The sequence below is a fragment of the Eschrichtius robustus genome, chromosome 1 (genome assembly GCF_028021215.1).
Source record: "Eschrichtius robustus isolate mEscRob2 chromosome 1, mEscRob2.pri, whole genome shotgun sequence".
Lineage (NCBI taxonomy): Eukaryota > Metazoa > Chordata > Mammalia > Artiodactyla > Eschrichtiidae > Eschrichtius > Eschrichtius robustus.
The window spans coordinates 22,252,035-22,275,779 of NC_090824.1; the positions used below are offsets into that span (position 1 = coordinate 22,252,035).

Genomic DNA, 23,745 nt, shown 5'->3' on the forward strand with positions numbered 1-23,745 from the left:
AATTTTGTGTAATGCTGCTAAGATTTTCTGTTTTAAATTCACATATCCCGTGTCTTTACTTGTTAATATTTATCAACTGATTATAATGTGTTTTCCATTACGAAAGACTGCAAGGTACATATACCTGTGGTAAAAGTATAAAAGTGTGGTGTGGAAAGTTAAACACAAAATCATTCTGGTAGTTATCCCAGGGGAGGTGGGGCAGGAGTAGTACTGGGTGGAGGGTAGTGTGTGAGGGTACTAAGACTTTATTTATAGTATTCTAAATATTTTATTAAAAATATTAGAAGCACACATGTCAGAATGGGAAATAATAATATTAAGAATATATTATTTAAAATAATAGGGAAATAAGGTGATAGAAATAGAATAAAGAAGACAGAAATAGAAAAGAATAATAATAACATTCTAGGTAGTAGATACATGCATGCTTGTTATATTAGTCTCTGTACTATTTTATATTTTAAATATTTTCCCAAATTTTTAAAAATAACCATAAAATTTTCAGTTATCCCTGTTTGTAGTCAAATTGAAACTCAGACTGTCTGCTCATTCGATGGGTCTGATACACCATTTATATCCATTGAAGTTGTGTGTAGATAACTGATTATTATTAAAAGTTTGGTACTCAAAAAAGTCAGGTTGTCTCATAGATGGTTATCTTGTTTCCTGCTCTCACCAGTAGCCATTATAGTTAACATCTGGTTTTCAGTGTTACCTTTTTATTCTGCGTGGTGGTATCCTAACTCCAATTTAGTTTCCAGAATTTTGACTTATTAAAATGAAACTCATTATACTTTTAGATACAAAATTTTGACAGATCCAGGCATAATTATTATTTCCCATTATACAAGAAGTAGAAGGAACAGGAAATAAAAACCCCTTTACTCTGAGGCCAATGGTTTGATTTGTTTTCAAGGCTCTTTATTATATGCAGCATAGATATGTCACTTAGTTTTTTTCCTGGTGCCTAATACAGATTTCATACTGCTACTTGATTCCCAATCTCCCTCATTTTGATATTTTTATGCTTAAATGAAATGAGAGGGAGTTGAAGAGGCTGTAGACACATGTGAGCCATGGCCTGCTGCTGCCTTTAATGATTTTTACTAACTGTTAAGATTGTTGGTAAGTAGTGTTTAGGGGACAGCAGAGCAAAGTAGAATGAAGAGAATACTGAAGGTGGAGAAGCCTGGCTGAATCCCGGGTCTGCATCCTTGGTCTGCTACTTAAAATCATTATATGATGTTGGACTTGTTACTTAACAGCTCTTCCTCAGCATCCTCGATAGATTAGGGGTTAACTGCCCATTTTAATAAGTTATTATGAGACTTAAGTTGGATTATCTGTGTGAGCATCTGTATAGTACTTAGCATTGTAGCAGGCTCTCAGAAGATGTTGATTTTTCCTGTTTTCACTAATGGAAAATGTTGGCAAGTACATTTACATAGAGCAAATGATTTTAGGTCATGTGGCATACATAGATTTATGGGTGTGCTCACATGAGTGCGCACAGGCGTGCAAAGACACACACACACACACACACACACACACACACACGTGATTTCCTAAGTATAAAGGTGAACTTTACATTTAAGATTTCTTCTTAAGTTTATTCTTTTGTATTTAAACAGTTGTGATCCTGCAAAATCGTAGCCAAACAATTGCTTCAGGCCTGTTTCTCGTTCATGTTTTCTGACGTTGGAGAGCTACATCGTGGGCACTGTACCTTTGTACTTCTAGACAGGGGAAGGGGACGAGAACCAGAGAAGAGAGGTGAGGAAGGAAGTTGAGAGGCCTGGGCAGAGGAGAGGCTCGAGTGTGACAGGTGTTTGCTAGCCCTGTCTCAGCCAGTTCGAAGAAGTTGGATGTTCCGTTGATTCTTTTCCTGGTGCTACAAGGACAGACTGTATTTCACTTTGAAAAACCTAAACTCACAGCAGGCTTCCTTGCTTTTTATTTAGTTTTATTTTATTTAATATTTTAAAAGCATGACTACTTTCATTAAATGCTTGAGAATCTATACATATTTAGCAAATTCCCTTTATCTTGGCTTTAGATGTATGGTCATGTACTTCCCAGATGCATTCAGAATAAAGATCCAAAGATTTCAGAATATTCTTGATTATTAAAGAGAGGTTTCATCATACTGTATTTAAAAGGCCAGAAAACTGGCCATATAGATTTTAGGAAGATTATAACAATTAATGTTAAAATAAAGATTATGTTAACCTTCTATTAAGCAGAAAATGAAATTATTGGAATACTCAAACTTTCACTTTTGATAATTGAATTTTCTCTGATGCTTCTTTGTTATAAATATATTTCATTTCTTCAATTTCTATAAAAGGTATTCTGAAACTTTTGAGATCGTCTTGCGTGAAATAATTTTCTTTTGCATTCGATTGAAAATCGAGGTAAGGATGGGAGGGAAGCATATTTAGAGTCTTTTCTACTGATGAGATTATATTCAGGATGTTTGGCTTTCTATTTTGGTGGAGATGTTGAAGATTCCATCTTCTCACACACTTGTTATTGTCGAGTTTGTACCTCTGTTACTGCATTTGTTTAATTCTACTATATTTTAAATTAAGGTGTATGAGAGTGTTCACTGTACAGTGAATGGAATTCTTTTATTTTAGGTCATTCTGTGTGTGTTGTATTTTTGTTTAAAGATACACATGTTCTCATAGCTTAGTCGAATGGACATCAGACTAGGGTTTCCCTGGCGGTGCAGTGGTTAAGAATCCACCTGCCTATGAAGGGGACATAGGTTCGAGCCCTGGTCGGGGAAGATCCCACATGCCGCGGAGCAGCTAAGCCCGTGCTCCACAACTACTGAGCCTGTGCTCTAGAGCCCGCGAGCCACAACCACTGAGCCTGTGCGCCACAGCTACTGAAGCCTGTGCACCTAGAGCCCATGCTCTGCAACAAGAGAAGCCACCGCAATGAGAAGCCTGCACACCGCAACAAAGAGTAGGTCCTGCTCGCTGCAACTAGAGAAAGCTTGTGCACAGCAACAAAGACCCAATGCAGCCAAAAATATAAAATAAATAAATTAAAGAAAAAAGAATGGACATCAGACTAATATTGAGACCTGCAGGTTGTAGCCTTAGAGAATATCTGTGGTTTGTTTTGTTTTTTTTTTCTTCATTGTAGAGATACCAATCTATGTGTGTCATATACCTTACAGTGTTGTTGGTAGAGTTATGTGAGATACTGTATGTGAAAGAACTTATAAAATTTAGGAGCATTGCACAAAACTAAGTGATTATTATTATTTGGAGTTGTAAATGTCTGAGGAATTGCTCATAAACCAGAAAAAACAAAGGAGGGAGAATTACATGTGGAAGTGACTTGTGTTTTCAAGCTATGTGTTAGAAATTATGATATGGCAAAGGGCTAATGTAATAAATACTTAAAAAGATCAAAAAGTAAATAGTTAAATTAGTCTCTTATTTCTGTGCTCTTTACCATTTGATTGACCTTGACTTGGATTTATTTTTAAGGATTTTTGCACCTCAATGGCAGGATCCTCCAACGATTCAGACCACTTGCGCTCTCGTGACCGATTGGGTCGATGGGCTGCCAGTTCAATACACAGGGAAACTCGAAATCGTCCTACTGTGGATGTCACTGAGAAGGTCAACACTATAACAAGTACTTTACAGGTTAGTTTAGCAATGGTTGCATGTAATAGATTTTAACTAGGTTGAGCTAAGAAATGGTTTTGGTCAGTGTATTAGTTTTTATGCCATGCTAACAAATTTGCACAAAACTGATGTCTAAAAAACCCAGAAATTTATTTTCTTACAGTTCTGTAGGTCAGAATCTGACCCTGGTTTCATTGGACTAAAAGCAGGATGTCAGTAGGGCTGTATTCCTTTTTGGAGGCCCTAGGGAAATATCTGTTCCTTTTCCAGCTTCTAGAGGCTGCCCACATTCCTTGTTTTGTAGCCCCTTCCTTCCCCTTCAAAGCCAGGAAGGGTGGGTTGAGTACTTACATCATATCACTCTGACTACTCTTCTGCTTCCCTCTTCCACTTTTAAGGATGCTTGTGATTGAGTCCACCCAATAATCCAGGATAATCTCCTCATCTCAATGTCCTTAACTTAATCATAGCTGCAAAATCCCTTTTGCCATATAAGGAAACATATACATAGGTTCGAGGGATTAGGACTTGGACATCTTTGGGGGCATTATTCTGCCTAACACAGTCAGTAAAGATATTTGAAATATATATTAGGTTGTGGAAATGTTTTGGGATAAGGCAGTATTTTCAAATAAAATACTGTGGGAGTGAAACCAATAGGAATTATTACCATAGTTTAGCTTCTCGTGGACATTTGCCTTTAGAGAAGTTGTTCATATTTTGGGTAGGTAAATTATTCATGGATGAATGATACTGAGATGCCATTTTTATTTAGAGGCTAATTTTTGACAGTGTTTGGAAGTTTGAGTGGCAGCAGTTTACATTCCCTCCATAGGAAAGGGCTTTGGAAAAGAGGTAGAGGAAGGGCGAAAAGAAAACTCAGACTTTTTTTCCTACCCTTTAATCTCTTAACTTCCGTTTTGCCTGGATAAACATGGATTTTGGCTTTCAATTGCTTTGGGTTAGTATGCTTAGATAAGAAGAGCCTAATTTCTGGTGGAGAAACCATAATTTGATTTAAAACTCAGGAGACTTTTTCTTTCTAAACTTATTTAAATTAACGTAATATTGGATTTTTGCAGTACAAGTTCTTGTACTTTCCCACTACTGAAACATATTAGTAAGTATATATTTTTGAAAGAAATGCCTCCATTTACCTCTCAGGTGAAACCTAGTATATTTAGGTGGAAACCATTTTTATTGTAATTACAAACAAATTTTATAGCTAAAAGTTAAAGGATACTTTGTTTTCTTTTCTCTTAATGGAGTTCTTGAGGTAAAGTAATAATTGAAATAACATTGATCCTAATGATTTGCTTGTCATGAACACAGTCGACTAGATTTTTCTCAGGATTTCTCTTCTATAAAGAGGGTCTGAATTAGTTGAGGTGCACAAATTGACGATGAGGATTCTTTTCCAATTTATGGTTTTGTTGCCAACTTATTATGGAACCTTGGATAAGGATTGAAATTTTGTGCTTCAGATTTCACACAAGTAAATTGCAGATGGATTTGAGTTTCTCTGTCAGTGCTGTTAATAAGATTTATTTGATATTTATGAAGTATATTGATACCCAACTTAATTATTATATAAATTGTACCTTTTGCAAACGGGTGACCTAGCTGTTTGATATGCCGCTAAGATTGATTGGGGAAAACATTGTTTGGAGCAATAAAGTCCACTTTCTTTCGTTAGGACACCAGTCGGAACCTGCGGCAAGTCGACCAGATGCTTGGACAGTATCGAGAATATAGTAATGGACAGGCGGGGGCTATAGAACACGTAAGAATGTTTACATATGTTTGCATTTTCTCTTACCTACCTTTTTGGAAATTTAGTTGTTGAGGAGTATGGATGTGAGATAAAGGACGTAACCACTGTGAATAGCTTTAGCTTTTCAACTGCTTTATTATTTTATAGTTTAAATTTAGCTTGTCAGATGGCTTGCCAGCTAGTTTATATAGATTAGATTCTATTGAATTTGAAAGCTTTACTTTTTTTTTTTTGGCTGCGCCACATGGCTTGTGCGATTTTAGTTCCCTGACTAGGGATTGAACCCTGGGCCCTCGGCAGTGAGAGCATGGAGTCCTAACCACTGGACCACCAGGAAATTCCCTAAAATGAATATTTTTTTATTAATATTTTGCTAATTCTGTCTCTTATTTCCTTCTTTTGGAATTTGCTAACTCATCTTCTGTAAACTCTTAGAAAACCAATGAAATTTATTCCTTCATGTTTCTAATTATGAGTATATACTCTAATAAGGTTAGTATTACATGTGTGCTATAATGATAGTTTTATATATATCTGTGCTGTACTGAGTTGTCACATAAGTCCCAAGTTTAACTGATTATTTGTTATTTTCTTTTTACAAAGCAGAAGTATAGTCATCATTTGCTTGTAATCGGAAGCTAATTGCTTGAGCACAGGGAACATATTTTCTCTCATAAGGTTTTTTTTACTACTTTCATTTAGAAAATAAACTTGGACTTTCTTGCATCTACCAAATTTTTATGATTTATGGTATATTTGCAAATGGGGCCATAGATTTTATATATTTGGGTAGCTCATGAAATGTTTTAGATTTAACTACCTTAATAATGGGACTTAATTCTTTGCTCTTTAATTTATTAGTAAAAAATTAAAAACATTATTAACTAGTAGCAGAGAAAAACCTACTTTGTCAGGTTGAATATTAGATGAATTTCCCTTGAATTGAGCAATTGGGAAATAAAACTATGTATTAAGTGAAACATCTGTACAGGTAAGCTTTTAAAACACAGAATGTGTTCTCCTAGAATTGGTAGGCCTAGAATTGAATAATGCTGAGTTCTGGGGGAGTAGTTTTTATTTTTTTTTATTTTTTTTATAAATTTATTTATTTTTTTGGCTGCGTTGGATCTTCGTTGTTGCATGCGGGCTTTCTCTAGTCGTGGTGAGCGGGGGCTACTCTTTGTTGCAGTGCGTGGGCTTCTCATTGCGGTGACTTCTCTTGTTGCGGAGCACAGGCTCTAGGCATGTGGTCTTCAGTAGTTGTGGGACAAGGCCTCAGTAGTTGTGGCTCGCGGGCTCTAGAGCTCAGGCTCAGTAGTTGTGGTGCACGGGCTTAGTTGCTCCGCGGCATGTGGGATCTTCCTGGACCAGGGCTCAAACCCATGTCCCCTGCATTGGCAGGCAGATTCTTAACCACTGTGCCACCAGGGAAGCCCTGGGGGAGTAGTTTTATACATGGGAAGTAGATAAGCTCAACAGGTATTTCTTTCCCATCTGAGTTGTAAGTACCTAGACTGCAAAGCCACTCATATTTAAAATAGGACACAGGAGAATAAGATTCTTTCCTTTTACTTTAGGCTGTTCCTTATCTGGTCTAGAGTCTTCCCCTTAGTTTCCTCAAATTCTTGTTCTGTCTCTCAATGATTTCTGCTCCCAGCATGCCAGAGGGGGATGTCACTCATTGCCTTATATTACACTCCCTCGATAGAGCAATGATTTCCACCCTACCAGCTGTAAGTAACCTGGGGGGGGCATCTGCTGTAATCTAGGGGAAGATGTGCAACTCAGAAAGAGTATTTCTCACAAGAAGTGAATCTGATGGGCTGCTCAGTGAAAATTGCTTTCTTAGCATTAAAATACTTACTGTTACAAAATATAGCAGTAAAATGGGCATACCTAAAAATGAGTGTATGTAATGTGCCAACTATCATGTGATTTATCTGAATCTTTCTATTTGTATTCTTTAAGTCCTCTAAGTACATGATAGTATTATCCTCTATTTAAAAAATTTTAATTATTGTGTGTTCTGTTTAGGGAGGGACCTGGAGAGTGATTTGTTTGTTTCTTTCTTTTTGAGACTGTGGTCCAGTTCATGCAAGTTCTCTTTATGTAGAACCTGCTATTTTTTTTTCAACAGCCTGTAACAGGCTAATCCATTTTCAAATTATTATTATTATAATTATCATTTTATTGAGGTATAGTTGATTTACAATGTGTTAGTTTCTGGTGTACAGCAAAGTGATTCAGTTATACACACACGCATATATATTTTAATATTCTTTTCCATTATGGTTTATTATAGGATATTGAATATAGTTCCCTGTGCTATAGAGTAGGACCTTGTTTATCTACTTTATATATAATAGTTTGTATCTGCTAATCTCAAATTCCTAATTTATCCCTCACCCAACCCCCTTTCCCCTTTGGTAACCATAGTTTTCTATGTCTGTGAGTCTGTTTTGTAAATAAGTTCATTTGTATCATATTTTAGTTTCCACATATAAGTGATATCATATGATATTTGTCTTCCTCTTTCTGACTTACTTTACTTAGTATTATAATCTCTAGGTTCATCCAATGTTGCTGCAAATGGCGTTATTTCATTTTTTATGGCTGAGTAGTATTCCACTGTATATATGTATATACCACATCTTCTTTATCCATTCATCTGTTGATGGACATTTAGGTTGCTTCCATGTCTTGGCTATTGTAAATACTGCTGCTATGAACATTGGGGTGCATGCATCTTTTTGAATTAGAGGTTTTTCTGGATATATGCCCAGGAGTGGGATTGCTGGATCTTATGGCAATTCTATTTTTAGTTTTTTAAGGAACATCCATACCTTTTTCCATAGTGCTGCACCAGTTTACTTTCCCACCAACAGTGTAGGAGTGTTCCTTTTTCTTCACACCCTCATTAGCATTTATTATTTGCAGACTTTTTAATGATGGCCATTCTGACTGGTGTGAGGTGATACCGCACTGCAGCTTTGATTTTCATCTCTCTAATAATTAGTGATGTTGAGCAACTTTTCATATGCCTATTGGCCGCCGGTATGTCTTCTTTGGAGAAATGTATATTTAGGTCTTCTGCCCATTATTTGATTGGATTTTTTGTTGTTGTTATTGAGTTGTATGAGCTGTTTGTTTATTTTGGAAATTAATCCTTTGTCGCATTGTTTGCAAATATTTTCTCCCATTCCGTAGGTTGTCTTTTCATTTTGTTTATGGTTTCCTTTGCTGTGCAAAAGCTTATAAATTTTATTAAGTCCCATTTGTTTCTTTTTGCTTTTATTTCTATTGCCTTGGGAGACTGACCTAAGAAAACATTGCTACAATTTATGTTGGAGAATGTTTTTTGCCTATGTTCTCTTCTAGGAGTTCTATGGTGTCATGTCTTATATTTAAGTCTTTAAGCCATTTTGAGTTTATTTTTGTGTATGGTGTGAGGGAGTGTCCTAACTTCATTGATTTACATGTGACTTTCCAGCTTTCCCAACACCACTTGCTGAAGAGACTGTCTTTTCTCCATCATGTATTCTTGCCTCCTTTGTTGTAGATTAATTGACCGTCGGTATGTGGGTTTATTTCTGAGCTCTCTATCCTGTTCCATTGATCTATATGTCTGTTTTTGTGCCAATACCATGCTGTTTGGATTACTGTAGCTTTTTGTAGTATTGTCTGAAGTTTGGGAGGGTTATGCCTCCAGCTTTGTTCTTTTTCCTCAGGATAGCTTTGGCAATTCTGCGTCTTTTATGGTTCCATATAAATTTTAGGATTATTTGTTGTAGTTCTGTGAAAAATGTCATGGGTATTTTGATGGGGTTTGCATTAAATCTGTAGATTGCTTTGGGCTGTATTACCATTTTAACTATGTTAATTCTTCCAATCTAAGAGCATGGGATATCTTTCCATTTCTTTGAGTCATCTTCAATTTCTTTTATCAGTGTTTTTTATAGTTCTCAGCATATAAGTCTTTCAAAACCTCTTTGGTCAGGTTTATTCCTAAGTACTTTTTTTTGTTTTTGGATGCAATTTTAAAAGGGATTGTTAGGGATTGTTTGTTTACATGCCTTTTCTGATATTTCATTCTTAGTGCAAAGAAATGCAACAGATTTCTGTATGCTAACCTTGTATCCTGCTACCTTGCTGAATTCGTTTATCAGTTCTAGTAGTTTTTGGGTTGAGTCTCTAGGGTTTTCTGTATATAGTATCATGTCATCTGCATATAATGACAATTTTACCTCTTCCCTTCCAATTTGGATACCGTTTATTTCTTTTTCTTGTCTGGCTGCTGTGGCTAGGACTTCCAATACTATGTTGAATAGGAGTGGTGAGAGGGCATCCTTGTCTTGTTCCAGATTTTAGTGGGAAGGCTTTCAGCTTTTCACCGTTGAGTATTATGTTGGCTGTGGGTTTGTCATAAATAGCTTTCATTATTATGAGATACATTCCCCCTATACCCACTTTGGTAAGAGTTTTTATCATGAATGGATATTGAACTTTGGTTAATCCATTTTAATCAGTGTTCAACTGTTAAAAAAATTTCTCCATGTTAAATATCCATTGCCTAGTTGAAATTAGCATTTCTCTTTTGAAATATAAGACATTTCCTAGGAAGTGGGATCAGCCATTCTGCTCTAGGGAAGACAAGAACTTTTATTATTTTTATTTATTTATTTATTTATTTTTAAAATTTTTGAGTTTTATTTTATTTATTTTTTTATACAGCAGGTTCTTATTATTCATCGATTTTATACACATCAGTGTATACATGTCAATCCCAATCGCCCAATTCATCACACCACCACCCCGATCCCCTGCGGCTTTCCCCCCCCTTGGTGTCCATACGTATGTTCTCTACATCTGTGTCTCAATTTCTGCCCTGCAAACTGGTTCATCTGTACCATTTTTCTAGGTTCCACATATATGCATTAATATACAATATTTGTTTTTCTCTTTCTGACTTACTTCACTCTGTATGACAGTCTCTAGATCCATCCACGTCTCAACAAATGACCCAGTTTCGTTCCTTTTTATGGCTGAGTAATATTCCATTGTATATATGTACCACATTTTCTTTATCCATTCGTCTGTCGATGGGCATTTAGGTTGCTTCCATGACCTGGCTATTGTAAATAGTGCTGCAGTGAACATTGGGGTGCACGTGTCTTTTTGAATAGTGGTTTTCTCTGGGTATATATATGCCCAGTAGTGGGATTGCTGGATCATATGGTAATTCTATTTTATGTTTTTAAGGAACCTCCATACTGTTCTCCATAGTGGCTGTATCAGTTTACATTCCCACCAACAGTGCAAGAGGGTTCCCTTTTCTCCACACCCTCTCCAGCATTTGTTGTTTGTAGATTTTCTGATGAAGCCTATTCTAACTGGTGTGAGGTTATACCTAATTGTCATTTTGATTTGCATTTCTCTAATAATTAGTGATGTTGAGCAGCTTTTCATGTGCTTCTTGGCCATCTGTATTTCTTCTTTGGAGAAATGTCTATTTAGGTCTTCTGCCCATTTTTGGATTGGGTTGTTTGTTTTTTTAATATTGAGCTGCATGAGCTGTTTATATATTTTGGAGATTAATCTTTTCCCTGTTGATTCGTTTGCAAATACTTTCTCCCATTCTGAGGGCTGTCTTTTCGTCTTGTTTATGGTTTCCTTTGCTGTGCAAAAGCTTTCAAGTTTCATTAGGTCCCATTTGTTTATTTTTGTTTTTATTTCCATTACTCCAGGAGGTGGATCAAAAAAGATCTTGCGTGATTTATGTCAGAGAGTGTTCTTCCTATGTTTTCCTCTAAGAGTTTTATAGTGTCCAGTCTTACATTTAGGTCTCGAATCCATTTTGAGTTTATTTTTGTGTATGGTGTTAGGGAGTGTTCTAATTTCATTCTTTTACATGTAGCTGTCCAGTTTTCCCAGCACCACTTGTTGAAGAGACTGTCTTTTCTCCATTGTATATCCTTGCCTCCTCTGTCATAGATTAGTTGACCATAGGTGTGTGGGTTTACCTCTGGGCTTTTTATCTTGTTCCATTGATCTATGTTTCTGTTTTTGTGCCAGTACCATATTGTCTTGATTACTGTAGCTTTGTAGTATAGTCTGAAGTCAGGGAGTCTGATTCCTCCAGCTCTGTTTTTTCCCTCAAGACTGCTTTGGCTATTTGGGGTCTTTTGTGTCTCCATACAAATTTTAAGAATTTTTGTTTTCTAGTTCCATAAAAAATGCCATTGGTAATTTGATAGGGATTGCATTGAATCTGTAGATTGCTTTGGGTAGTATAGTCATTTTCACAATGTTGATTCTTCCAATCCAAGAACATGGTATATCTCTCCATCTGTTGGTATCATCTTTAATTTCTTTCATCAGTGTCTTAAAGTTTTCTGCAAACAGGTCTTTTGTCTCCTTAGGTAGGTTTATTCCTAGGTATTTTATTCTTTTTGTTGCAGTGGTAAATGGGAGTGTTTCCTTAATTTCTCTTTCAGATTTTTCATCATTAGTATATAGGAATGCAAGTGATTTCTGTGCATTAATTTTGTATCCTGCAACTTTACCAAATTCATTGATTAGCTCTAGTAGTTTTCTGGTGGCATCTTTAGGATTCTCTATGTATAGTAACATGTCATCTGCAAGCAGTGACAGTTTTACTTCTTCTTTTCCAGTTTGTATTCCTTTTATTTCTTTTTCTTCTCTGATTGCCGTGGCTAGGACTTCCAAAACTACGTTGAATAATAGCGGTGAGAGTGGACATCCTTGTGTTGTTCCTGATCTTAGAGGAAATGCTTTCAGTATTTCACCGTTGAGAATGATGTTTGCTGTGGGTTTGTTGTATATGGCCTTTATTATGTTGAAGTAGGTTCCGTCTATGCCCACTTTCTGGAGAGTTTTTATATAAATCGTTGTTGAATTTTGTCAAAAGCTTTTTCTGCAGCTATTGAGATGATCATATGGTTTTTATTCTTCAATTTGTTAATATGGTGTATCACATTGATTGATTTGCATATATTGAAGAATCCTTGCATCCCTGAGATAAATCCCACTTGATGATGGTGTATGATCCTTTTAATGTGTTGTTGGATTCTGTTTGCTTGTATTTTGTTGAGGATTTTTGCATCTATATTCATCAGTGATATTGGTGTGTAATTTTCTTTTTTTGTAGTATCTTTGTCTGGTTTTGGTATCAGGGTGATGGTGGCCTTGTAGAATGAGTTGGGCAGTTTTCCTCCCTCTGCTATATTTTGGAAGAGTTTGAGAAGGATAGGTGTTAGCTCTTCTCTAAATGTTTGATAGAATTCACCTGTGAAAGCCATCTGGTCCTGGGCTTTGTTTGTTGGAAGATTTTAATCACAGTCTTAATTTCAGTGCTTGTGATTGGTCTTGTTTATATTTTCTCTTTCTTCGTGGTTCAGTCTCAGGAGGTTGTACTTTTCTAAGAATTTGTCCATTTCTTCCAGGTTGTCCATTTTATTGGCATAGAGTTGCTTGTAGTAATCTCTCATGATCCTTTGTATTTCTGCAGTGTCAGTTGTTTCTTCTCCTTTTTCATTTCTAATTCTGTTCATTTGAGTCTTCTCCCTTTTTTTCTTGATGAGTCTGGCTAATGGTTTATCAATTTTGTTTATCTTCTGAAAGAACCAGCCTTTAGTTTTATTGATCTTTGCTATTGTTTTCTTTGTTTCTATTTCATTTATTTCTGCTCTGATCTTTATGATTTCTTTCCTTCTGCTAACTTTGGGTTTTGTTTGTTCTCCTTTCTCTAGTTCCTTTAGGCGTAAGGTTAGATTGTTTATTTGAGATTTTTCTTGTTTCTTGAGGTAGGCTTGTATAGCTGTAAACTTCCCTCTTAGAACTGCTTTTGCTGCATCCCATAGGTTTTGGATTGTCGTGTTTTCATTGTCATTTGTCTCTAGGTATTTTTTGATTTCCTCTCTGATTTCTTCAGTGATCTCTTGATTATTTACTAATGTAGTGTTTAGCCTCCATGTGTTTGTGTTTTTTACATTTTTTCCCCTGTAATTGGTTTCTACTCTCATAGCATTGTGGTCAGAAAAGATGCTTGATATGATTTCAATTTTCTTAAATTTACTGAGGCTTGATTTGTGACCCAAGATGTGATCTATCCTGGAGAATGTTCTGTGCGCACTTGAGAAGAAAGTGTAATCTGCTGTTTTTGGATGGAATGTCCTATAAATATCAATTAAATCTATCTGGTCTGTTATGTCATTTAAAGCTTCTGTTTCTTTATTTATTTTCCTTTTGGATGATCTGCCCATTGGTGTAAGTGAGGTGTTAAAGTCTTCCACTATTATTGTGTTACTGTCGATTTCCTCTTTTACAGCTGTTAGCAGTTGCCTTATGTATTGAGGTGCTCCTCTCTTGGGTGCATATATATTTATAATTGTTATATCTTCTTCTTGGATTGATCCCTTGATCATTATGTAGTGTCCTTCCTTGTCTCTTGTAGCATTCTTTATTTTAGAGTCTATTTTATCGGATATGAGTATTGCTACTCCAGCTTTCTTTTGATTTCCATTTGCATGGAATATGTTTTTCCATCCCCTGTATGTGTCCCTAGGTCTGAAGTGGGTCTCTTGTAGACAGCATATATATGGGTCTTGTTTTTGTATCCATTCAGCAAGCCTGTGTCTTTTGGTTGGAGCATTTACTCCATTCATGTTTAAGGTAATTATCCATATGTAAGTTCTATGACTAGTTTCTTAATTGTTTTGGGCTTGTTCTGGTAGGTCCTTTTCTTCTCTTGTGTTACCCACTTAGAGAAGTTCCTTTAGCATTTGTTGTAGAGCTGGTTTGGTGGTGCTGAATTCTCTTAGCTTTTGCTTGTCTGTAAAGCTTTTGATTTCTCCATCAAATCTGAATGAGATCCTTGCCGGGTAGAGTAATCTTGGTTGTAGGTTCTTCCCTTTCATCTCTTTAAGTATATCATGCCACTCCCTTCTGGCTTCTAGAGTTTCTGCTGAGAAATCAGCTGTTAACCTTATGGGAGTTCCCTTGTATGTTATTTGTTGTTTTTCCCTTGCTGCTTTCAATAATTTTTCTTTGTCTTTAATTTTTGCCCATTTGATTACTATGTGTCAGCGTGTTTCTCCTTGGGTTTATCCTGTATGGGACTCTCTGCGCTTCCTGGATTTGGGTGGCTATTTCCTTTCCCATGTTATGGGAGTTTTTGACTATAATCTCTGCAAATATTTTCTCTGGTCCTTTCTCTCTCTCTTCTTCTTCTGGGACCCTTATAATGCGAATATTGTTGCGTTTAATGTTGTCCCAGAGGTCTCTTAGGCTGTCTTCATTTCTTTTCATTCTTTTTTCTTTATTCTGTTCTGCAGCAGTGAATTCCACCATTCTGTCTTCCAGGTCACTTATCTGTTCTTCTGCCTCAGTTATTCTGCTATTGATTCCTTCTAGTGTAGTTTTCATTTCAGTTATTGTATTGTTCATCTCTGTTTGTTCTTTAATTTTTCTAGGTCTTTGTTAAACATTTCTTGCATCTTCTTGACCCTTGCCTCCATTCTTTTTCCGAGGTCCTGGATCATCTTCACTATCATTATTCTGAATTCTTTTTCTGGAAGGTTGCCTATCTCCACTTCATTTAGTTGTTTTTCTGGGGTTTTATCTTGTTCCTTCATCTGGTACATAGCCCTCTGTCTTTTCATCTTGCCTATCTTTCTGTGAATGTGGTTTTTGTTCCACAGGCTGCAGGATTGTAGTTCTTCTTGCTTCTGCTGTCTGCCGTCTGGTGGATGAGGCTATCTCAAGAACTTTTATTTTTAACTTAAATTTTATAAATGATACTAATGCTAAACCTCAGGAAATGGATACAAGTGATACACAGTTTACCTTTGAACAACATGGGGTTTGGAGCTCTGGACTTCCACCCAGTTGAAAATTTGTGTATAACTTATAGTGGCCCTTGGTATCTGAGGTTCCTCCCTCTCTGCAGTTCCTCTGTATCTGTGGTTCTGTGTTCATGGATTCAACGAACCTTGGATCATGTAGTACTGTGGTATTTACTACTGAAAAAAATCCGCATGTGACCAGTGCAGTTCAAACCCATGTTGTTCAAGGGTCAACTGTGTATGAACTTACATATTTATTTTATGGAGGTTCAGTTTTGTGAACATAATTCGCCAGTGAGTGAGGGGCTATGTAAATATTCAGTGCAATGCTTTCCTCCTGAGATGATCTGCCCTAACAAGAGAATTGTGAGAATTATTCCTGTTGGTTTTGTAAGGGTCAGGAGTCATGATGAGTCACTTTTTTGACTACCTTTTCTTGAAATGTACATAATTTCACTGTTGTTTTCTTGAATCTTTATTCCAACTCTAAATTTATTTATTTGCTTATAATATGTGAAGGCCTCTCTCTGTGAGGAGTTGAGCAGTTTTAGAGGATCAGCAATGGGGTGTGTGGTGTTTCATAGAGAAGTAGCATCTACCTTTTCATATTCTCTTTGGGAATATCTGCATAAGCTTAGTTTACAGGTACCTTTTTTTTTTGTGGTAACTCATTTAATTCTCTCAACAGTCCTATTACGTAGATACTATTATTATCCTCATTTACAAGATAAAAAAACTAAGGCACAGAATAGGTACTAGCTTGCCCACAGTCTCACAGTTAGTCAGTGACAGAGCCAAGGATAGGATATTATCCCAAAACCCAGCATCAGGATTCATTCACATCATTGAGTTGTGCTTGCCCACATTTTAATGATGATATGTATTTATTTTTTCTGAAAATTGGGATTTTGGATTCAAAGTTTGAAGGGTTATATTATTTACATTTATAAACTAGATTCTGGAAATTATCTTAACTGATTGAAAAACCAAAGCCCATTGTCACACAAGTCATTAATGTTACAGCTGGTGCAATGTCCAGAATGAGAGTTAGATGGAACAAATACAGAAACAGAATGGGAAGAAGTCTGATGCTGAGCTAGGATTGGCATTGAAGGCTTGCCAAAGTTGGCTGTTCTAGCTGCCACTTAAGGCAGTGTGGTGGATTCTGCAGGTTGCCTACACCAGCATTGGTTTCCCCCTTCTTCCTAAGTAACAACCACTGATTTTTTTTTTTTTTTTACAAGCCTTTCTTGTAGCCGGCCCAACCAATGAGCCATATTAAGTTGGATGGTATGACTTAGGATCTTTGGTCTTAATGAACTTCATGACCTTAAGTAAGTGTCATCCTGCATTATTTCTCATGCTGTAAATTTCTTGGGAGGTCTGAGAACATTTGGTCCAAAGAGGACCTGTGGGGTTGGTTTTATATGAAAGTTTACTGGGAATATTTGGAACATATACTCCTGTGTTAAATAGTACAATTGATTAGCTTAATGTTTAGAACATTTCTAGAGCTGTGTGTTCCTATTCATGAGAGAACAGGTTTGTTTTTATGTTAATGCCATAAAAATGGAATGCCCTCAAGAAGGAATATTCAACATAAAAAGTTAATACCTTCTGCAGTGGAAGTTTGGACTGCAGCTGATGAGGCTAAAGTAGTTAATATTCGGTATAAAAGAAAGATACAGTTCTTTTGATTCAAATCAGCAGATTCATTAAATACATTTTTAAGGAAAAGAGTGGTTAAAATATAGTAAAATCAAATTAGAGCTTAGAGGCTTGCATTAATAGGTAATTTTTCTTCTAATTAAGTACTCTGATTAAAATTTCCCTTTGGGAGTAATAGGACATTACCATCTGGCATATATGAACTTTGGAAAAATTTGAATGTTAAATAATAAGGTCCAGGTTTTTTCTTCTTTTCAATGGATTTCAGTTGTCAAATATACATAGTGACAGCCCAGAAGCTTAATGTTAATGGTTTGGAGCCAGGCACAAGCCACTTGTAATATCCCAGAGCTGAAGGTACTCATCCCTTTCCCTCTGGCTGAGTTCTACTAATTGTCCTAAAGGTGAGAACTGTTCCATCTTTTAACAACTTCAGTGCTAAGTAGTGAGAATCTATGGGTAAGAAATTGTAATGGAACAACTGAATTCTGTTAGGACCTTTTTTTGTAAATATATTTCAGATCTTAGGAATTAGGTTCGTAGAGTCTTATGTTTAAAATTTTATTGCCAAGTTTCTCATGAAACTACTAGACAGGAGAATAATTTTTACAAAATTTTGCTTTGAGGCTAGTGGAAAAATGTAGACTTTGGAGTCAGACTTAAAATTGAATCCTGATTTTTTTCCACTAGAAACCATTTCAATGACTTTGGGCAAGTTATTAAATCTTTCTGAACTTGAGTTTAATCATCTGAAAAATGAACATAATTATATATGCCTTATTATAACTAACATTTATTGAAGTAGTCACGCTGTTTTAGACACTTGCTAAACATTTATTTTCTTGTTACTTCTTTAATTCATCCAGTAATCCCTATCTTCAAGTATTTGCTGTGTTCTTAATATAGATTAAGTACTTGGTACATTATAGGCACTAAGTACTTGGTACATTATAGGCACTCAGTACTCTTCCTTTCCTTTCCTTGAATTCATTGGGCCTCACTTCGGTTTCTTTTGTGTATTATTGTGACTATAAACAACATAATGTGTTGTAACGTTCACAGTGATAGGTGTATCTGATTGTTTTGACTTCAGAGTATATGCTAAATTAGACAGCATACATAATGCTGCTTTTCCCCCCTTATGTTCATGATTATATTGTCTGTCCACCCAAAATACAATAATGTACTATTAAGAGCACATTCCATTTTCCATGCATGCTCATTTAAAAAAAAAAAATTATTTATTTATTTGGCTGCACCGGGTCTTAGTTGAGGCATGCAGGATCTTTAGTTATGGCATGGGAACTCTTAATTGCAGCATGTGGGATCTAGTTCCCTGACTAGGGATCGAACCCAGACCCCCTGCATTGGGAGCTCAGAGTCTTAGCCACTGGACTACCAGGGAAACCCTCATGTATGCTCATTTAATAACACTCAGAATATTATATGGAAATACTTTAAAAAATTATAAAAATTGTTAGAATATGTATGCTATATGGGCTTTGAATATATGAGCTCTCATTTAAAAATAAAATAGTCACATAAATAAATATGATGTATCATTTGAAAGGGAATTTCTAAATTTCAGAAGTATTAGTACAGACTTATATTTCCATAAATCAGCCTATGGAGAGAGGTTAGGGATAGCAGTCAGAGCTAATGGTCTTTCTGGTAAATAAAAAATAAGGTAGCAGCAACCATTTAAAAAATACATTTTAACAACAGATGGTGGGACCAGAAAAGTATGCAAACCATAAATTTGCACTCTAATTTTATAAAACTCCCCTCCTCCTCCACCTCTTCCACCTCCTTTTTTGTCCTCCTCCTTCTCTTTGTTCTAGTTTTGATAGATTGTAAGGAACCAAAATAGAGCTGATAAAATTAACTCTACAACCAATCTATTTTGCAGTGTATTGCCAGATCAACCTTGGCATTCTGTGGAGAAACAGGCAGTGAAGGAAAGTCAAGCAGAAAGCACTTAATCAATGTGCCTACGGTTGACATTATTACCCAGGACAAACTTTTTAAAATGACCTCTTTTCTGCCTCTACTTTTGTCCTGGATTTTGCCAAGTTGACCCCTAACATTTGTAAATCAAAGTACTTTAATTTTTTTTTTTTGTTTCTAATGTCAACGTTATAGGTATATCTAAACTTACTACACAGACTGTCTCCATAGTCACCAGTGCTATATACATTGTGAATGTTTGCCAAATACTGACTCTTTACTGTCAGGTGAAAACAAAACTAAATGGTTAGATGAAATATTCAGATGTCTCCAATTTCTGCTCAACTATGCAGCTAAGTGAATGCGGTTACCTATACTTTGCATGCATTTCTGTATAATCTGTGTTATGTTAGGGGATATATTTTCTTAGTATGAAAATAAGGGATACTTTGGAGTAAGAAAGTATCTGGAGAAACTAAATAGGATCTTTAATGGTTTCCAGAATTTAAGCTGACTTTGAATTGCAGCATTTAGAATTTTTATCAAAGTTTTTGTTGGCTTTTTTTTTTTTAAAGTTGTGTTTTTCATTTGTATGTAAGGTAATTATTTGAATATTTGGTAGCTACTATATTTATGTGTGAGTAATCACTGTTCCTACTTTGTTTTTATTATGGTCTCTTTGTGGAAGTAATGGTAGATATCTTTTAAGAATTTCCTAGTGACTAGTTTTAGTGTGATATGTTTTTCTCTTTCTCACAGTGAGCTTAGTCAAGGATGTGATTAGTTTTGTTGAGAATGTGAATACGTGAGATACACTGGTTATTAGTATCAGTAACTGTAAATTGACCAAGGAAGTTTACCCATGTGGTTCTTTGCCTTTTTTCATCTCGTCTTATTGAAGTCAAATTTTACTGAATATGATTTATTTCTTAGGCATTTTTGATAGTGTGTGTGAAGTTGGTGCCTAGTTTCTTAGTTGTTTACAGTTGCTTGGAAACCTTACCTTCCCAGAAACTGGTCAAGAAGCTTGCTATTAATGAATTTTGGAAAGTCAATATTTTTTTACTTAAACAAACAAACCAGAGTTCTGGTCCCAGGCGAAGTGGAGTTTAGCATACTCTTCCACTGAATACAGCTATAAAACCTCTCCGAATGCATGGAGCAGCTATTTCAGGACTCTGAAAAGTAAAGACAGTTGGTCCTTGTTGCATGGTTTCGATGTGCATGAATTTCATTACCCCTATTTGGTCAAATAACACCAGTCCCCAAACAACACAATTTACATTTCAGCTAACACAACAGTATATTAACGATGAGTAACTGCAAAAAGGACAAACTTTGCTGCTGGCTCTTCAGTCCACACATTATTGTATAAATAACAAATTGCTGCTTTTGAAGTCTGTTGCTGATGGGTCGCAGACAGTGAAAATTATAGTTGTGATACCTCCTTGCCTCCCAATGATAAACCTGCATGCTATTTTACAAAAATAAATAATAATAATAATAATAAAGGAATTGGTCAAAAAGGTGAAAGCGTGGCAAAGAAATGAAAAGTGATAATGCTGGAATGAAATTTGAATTATATTATGGAGGAGTTAGATGTGGGGTTAAAAAGAAATAGCTGATAGTGAGAATATTGATATTTTTGCTGTTTAAGAGCCTGTAGACATGCAACTAGAAGAATTCAGTGAAGTCATTTTTAGGGAATGACATTCTTCTAAAGAGCTTCTCCAGATTAAAACATCCCATTTCTTCATTTACTTTTGCTCTTATATTCATTGTCTGTAATCATCACAGTAAAAACTATCATTTACTCAACAAACTAATCTTCCCTAGGCATTGCTCTAATTATTTTACATACATTATCTTATTTCATCCTCAAAATAAAATATTAGGGTGTGAAATACGTCAACAGGAACAGAAACAAAAGGAGTAGAACTGAGGAAAGGACTGCTAGGCTTTCCTCTGGTCCTTGTGAATCATGATGTTTTTAATGATCACACCTCTTATATGGAGTACCCATTGCTGCCTGGATGATCTCTTTGCATAGATTTGGTGTGCAGTATAGTCAGTTTTTCCGAGTTGTATGTATCTTTCGATTCTCTAAGCTTGACTTATATTTTGTCTCAAATCAGACTTTCAAATAGAGATGTCACAGGGCTTTCAGAGATCTCTATGAGGATTTTAAAATTTGCTATGTTAATGTTAACCTGAAAGCTTATACAGTTAAAAAATTTTTTAATTTATTTACTAGTTTCCAAAATAATGAGTTATTCCCCTAGCATTCTCTGCTGGTGACCAGTGACTATTTTTTTCTCCTTGAGTATCATTAACTCACAAATTTATTCATATTTGAACTGCTTTATTCCATTGTAGTTAATATTTTTATTGATACCCAAATTATTTCATCTTTGGCTATAGAGAGATTTCCCACTTGACTTCTATGTTTAAAAGCATGTCTTAACAATTTGGATAAACTACGTTGCAAACAAGTATTGCCATTCAATTTCAGTGCCCAAGTTTTATTTTTATTCTTACTGGTACATTATAGTAATGCTTCATTTGTTTTAGTCTAATGTCAAATGAACAGAGATAAAAGAATAGACCTAATATGTAAATGGTACATTTATATCAAGTTGAGGTGAAAATATGTCATAACATGTTCTGTGATGCTGGTTTTGCGGTGGTTTATATAGGGGAAAGTGGGGGAAATGGAATCAACACTTGGTATGTGGTGAGGTATTCATGATAAACTTTTAGTTAATTAATTAATTAATTAATTTTTATTTTTATTTTTGGCTGTGTTGGGTCTTCGTTTCGTGCGAGGGCTCTCTCTAGTTGCGGCAAGCGGGGGCCACTCTTCATCGCGGTGCGCAGGCCTTTCACTATCGCGGCCCCTCCCGTTGCGGGGCACAGGCTCCAGACGCGCAGGCTCAGTAGTTGTGGCTCACGGGCCCAGTTGCTCCGCGGCACGTGGGATCTTCCCAGACCAGGGCTCGAACCCGTGTCCCCTGCATTAGCAGGCAGACTCTCAACGACTGCGCCACCAGGGAAGCCCCATGATAAACTTTTAGAATCTGCACCATTGCAGTCAGTACCACAGTCTGTGTGGAACACTGATTTAGTTTCAGCAAAATAGCATTATCCATCATAGTATTATAAATTAATATTAAATTGAATTTTATTAGTGTTGTTTTGTTTTTATGTAATTTCGAGTTTGGTTTGCTTTTGCACCTAATTAGAAGTTATAATCCTAAAGAGTTTAAAACAAATTTTATATCTTTTTATCTTTTGGTTTTTGTATTTTAGGAGTTATCAAATTGGTTTTGTACATCATGACTAGATATTGTGCTGTGTCTGTTGTATTATTGCTACTTTAAGTGTAGGTTCTAATTTTATTACATGTTTAGTTTTGTATCTTAGGTAGAGGATCTGTTTTTGCCATGATGTTTATAGGAGTGATTCAAAGAAATCTTCATCTCACTCATTTACCTTTTACAGTTCATTTTTTTGGTCTTTATGTATTAGCCTGTTCATTTGTTCAATGGCTTATATCTTTTGAGAGTTTTAAAATGAGGTTGCCAAATAGTTTGTCTAACTTTTTATCTTATTTCTGAAATGACCAATTTTCCAACATCTGTTATTCCTCCTAGATTTTGGGGGTAATGTATCATTTCTGTTGTTCTGCAATATTTTCCCATATGTTCCATGGTGAGTTTTTTGTTGTTAGCAGTGATATTGTGTGTGTGCATGTGTGTGTGAAAATTCATCTTCTTAATCAGCTTTTAGTTACAGCTCAGGATTTGTTAGCAAATAAGCCCACATAAAAAGGATGCTGGCAAGTTCTGCTTCTGGCATTGGTAGATAAGATTATTTTGGATCAACTCTCCCATTCAGATCAACTGGAAAGGTGAAAAAAAATGTAAAAAATAATATTATGAAACCATCAGAGAACTACCAAGACAGTGAGGAATTTTATAGTCAAGATCTGGCAAAAATAGAAGTCCAGAAGGAAGAGTCCTACATTTGGGACTCTTTCTCTGTCAAGGCAGTAGCTGATTTCAAAAGAGGTGGCTTAGAAGCAGATAAGATTAGAGCTATCTGTAGACTCAAAGAGGCTAGAGGGACCAAAATTGGAGTTCAGGAACCCTCCAGCTTTTGATTGAGACCCCAAAGGGTGGTAGCCTAGGAAAAATGGTGAATTGAAAATAAGAGCAGTGATAAATTGAAAATTGACCAGTGCTGATGGGGACAGAAGCCCAGCTTTGAATCATCTCAGTTCTAATGAATTAAGGTACGTTGGGTTTCCTAGTGACCCTAGCCTAACTTCCTGATAGAAGCAAACCCAAATCCCTTCTGAAGGAAGATGTCATCATCCAGAGCTTTAAATAACTCTACAGTTTTCATATACAATGTCTATCACATGATAAAAAAAATACTCAGGCATAAGAAAATACAAGAGTTGACTGAAAACCAAGGGAAAAAACAGACAACAGAAACATGTAGGAGATTATAAAATAACTATGATTAACCTGTTCAAGAAATGAAAAGATTGAGAATTTTGACAAAGAATTGAAAACTCTAAAAAAATCCAAACAAAAAAAACAAAAAATGAAAATTACAGAAACTGAAAAATATAACTAAGATAAACAAACAAATAAATTAGAAAAAACCATCAACAGATGGATTAAGTAACAGCTTGTATACTGTTGAAGAGAGAATAAATTGAGAGATAGATCAGCATAATATATCCAGAAAGAAGAATGGAGGAATGAAAGGATGAACAATACAGAAAAGATCATAAATGACCCATGGGATTTGGTAAAAAAGATAAAACTTA

General features: G+C 35.7%; 1 protein-coding gene across 7 annotated transcripts in view; it reads left to right on the forward strand.

The window, feature by feature from the left end:
• The window catches only part of CEP128 (centrosomal protein 128), a 432,903-nt gene that overhangs the window by 16,757 nt on the left and 392,401 nt on the right, over nucleotides 1–23,745 (forward strand). For 5 of the 7 annotated variants that reach the window (XM_068557945.1, XM_068558268.1, XM_068558193.1 and 2 more), the window contains 2 exons: nucleotides 3,510–3,671; nucleotides 5,350–5,436. The exons of 1 other annotated variant lie outside the window; for it this stretch is intronic. In XM_068557945.1, coding sequence (XP_068414046.1) covers nucleotides 3,525–3,671; nucleotides 5,350–5,436 — 234 coding nt within the window. In that variant the 5' untranslated portion in view covers nucleotides 3,510–3,524. Of the gene's footprint in view, nucleotides 1–1,748; nucleotides 1,777–3,509; nucleotides 3,672–5,349; nucleotides 5,437–23,745 lie in introns of those variants that run through there. One more of the 7 variants, XM_068558111.1, reaches the window with a different exon arrangement.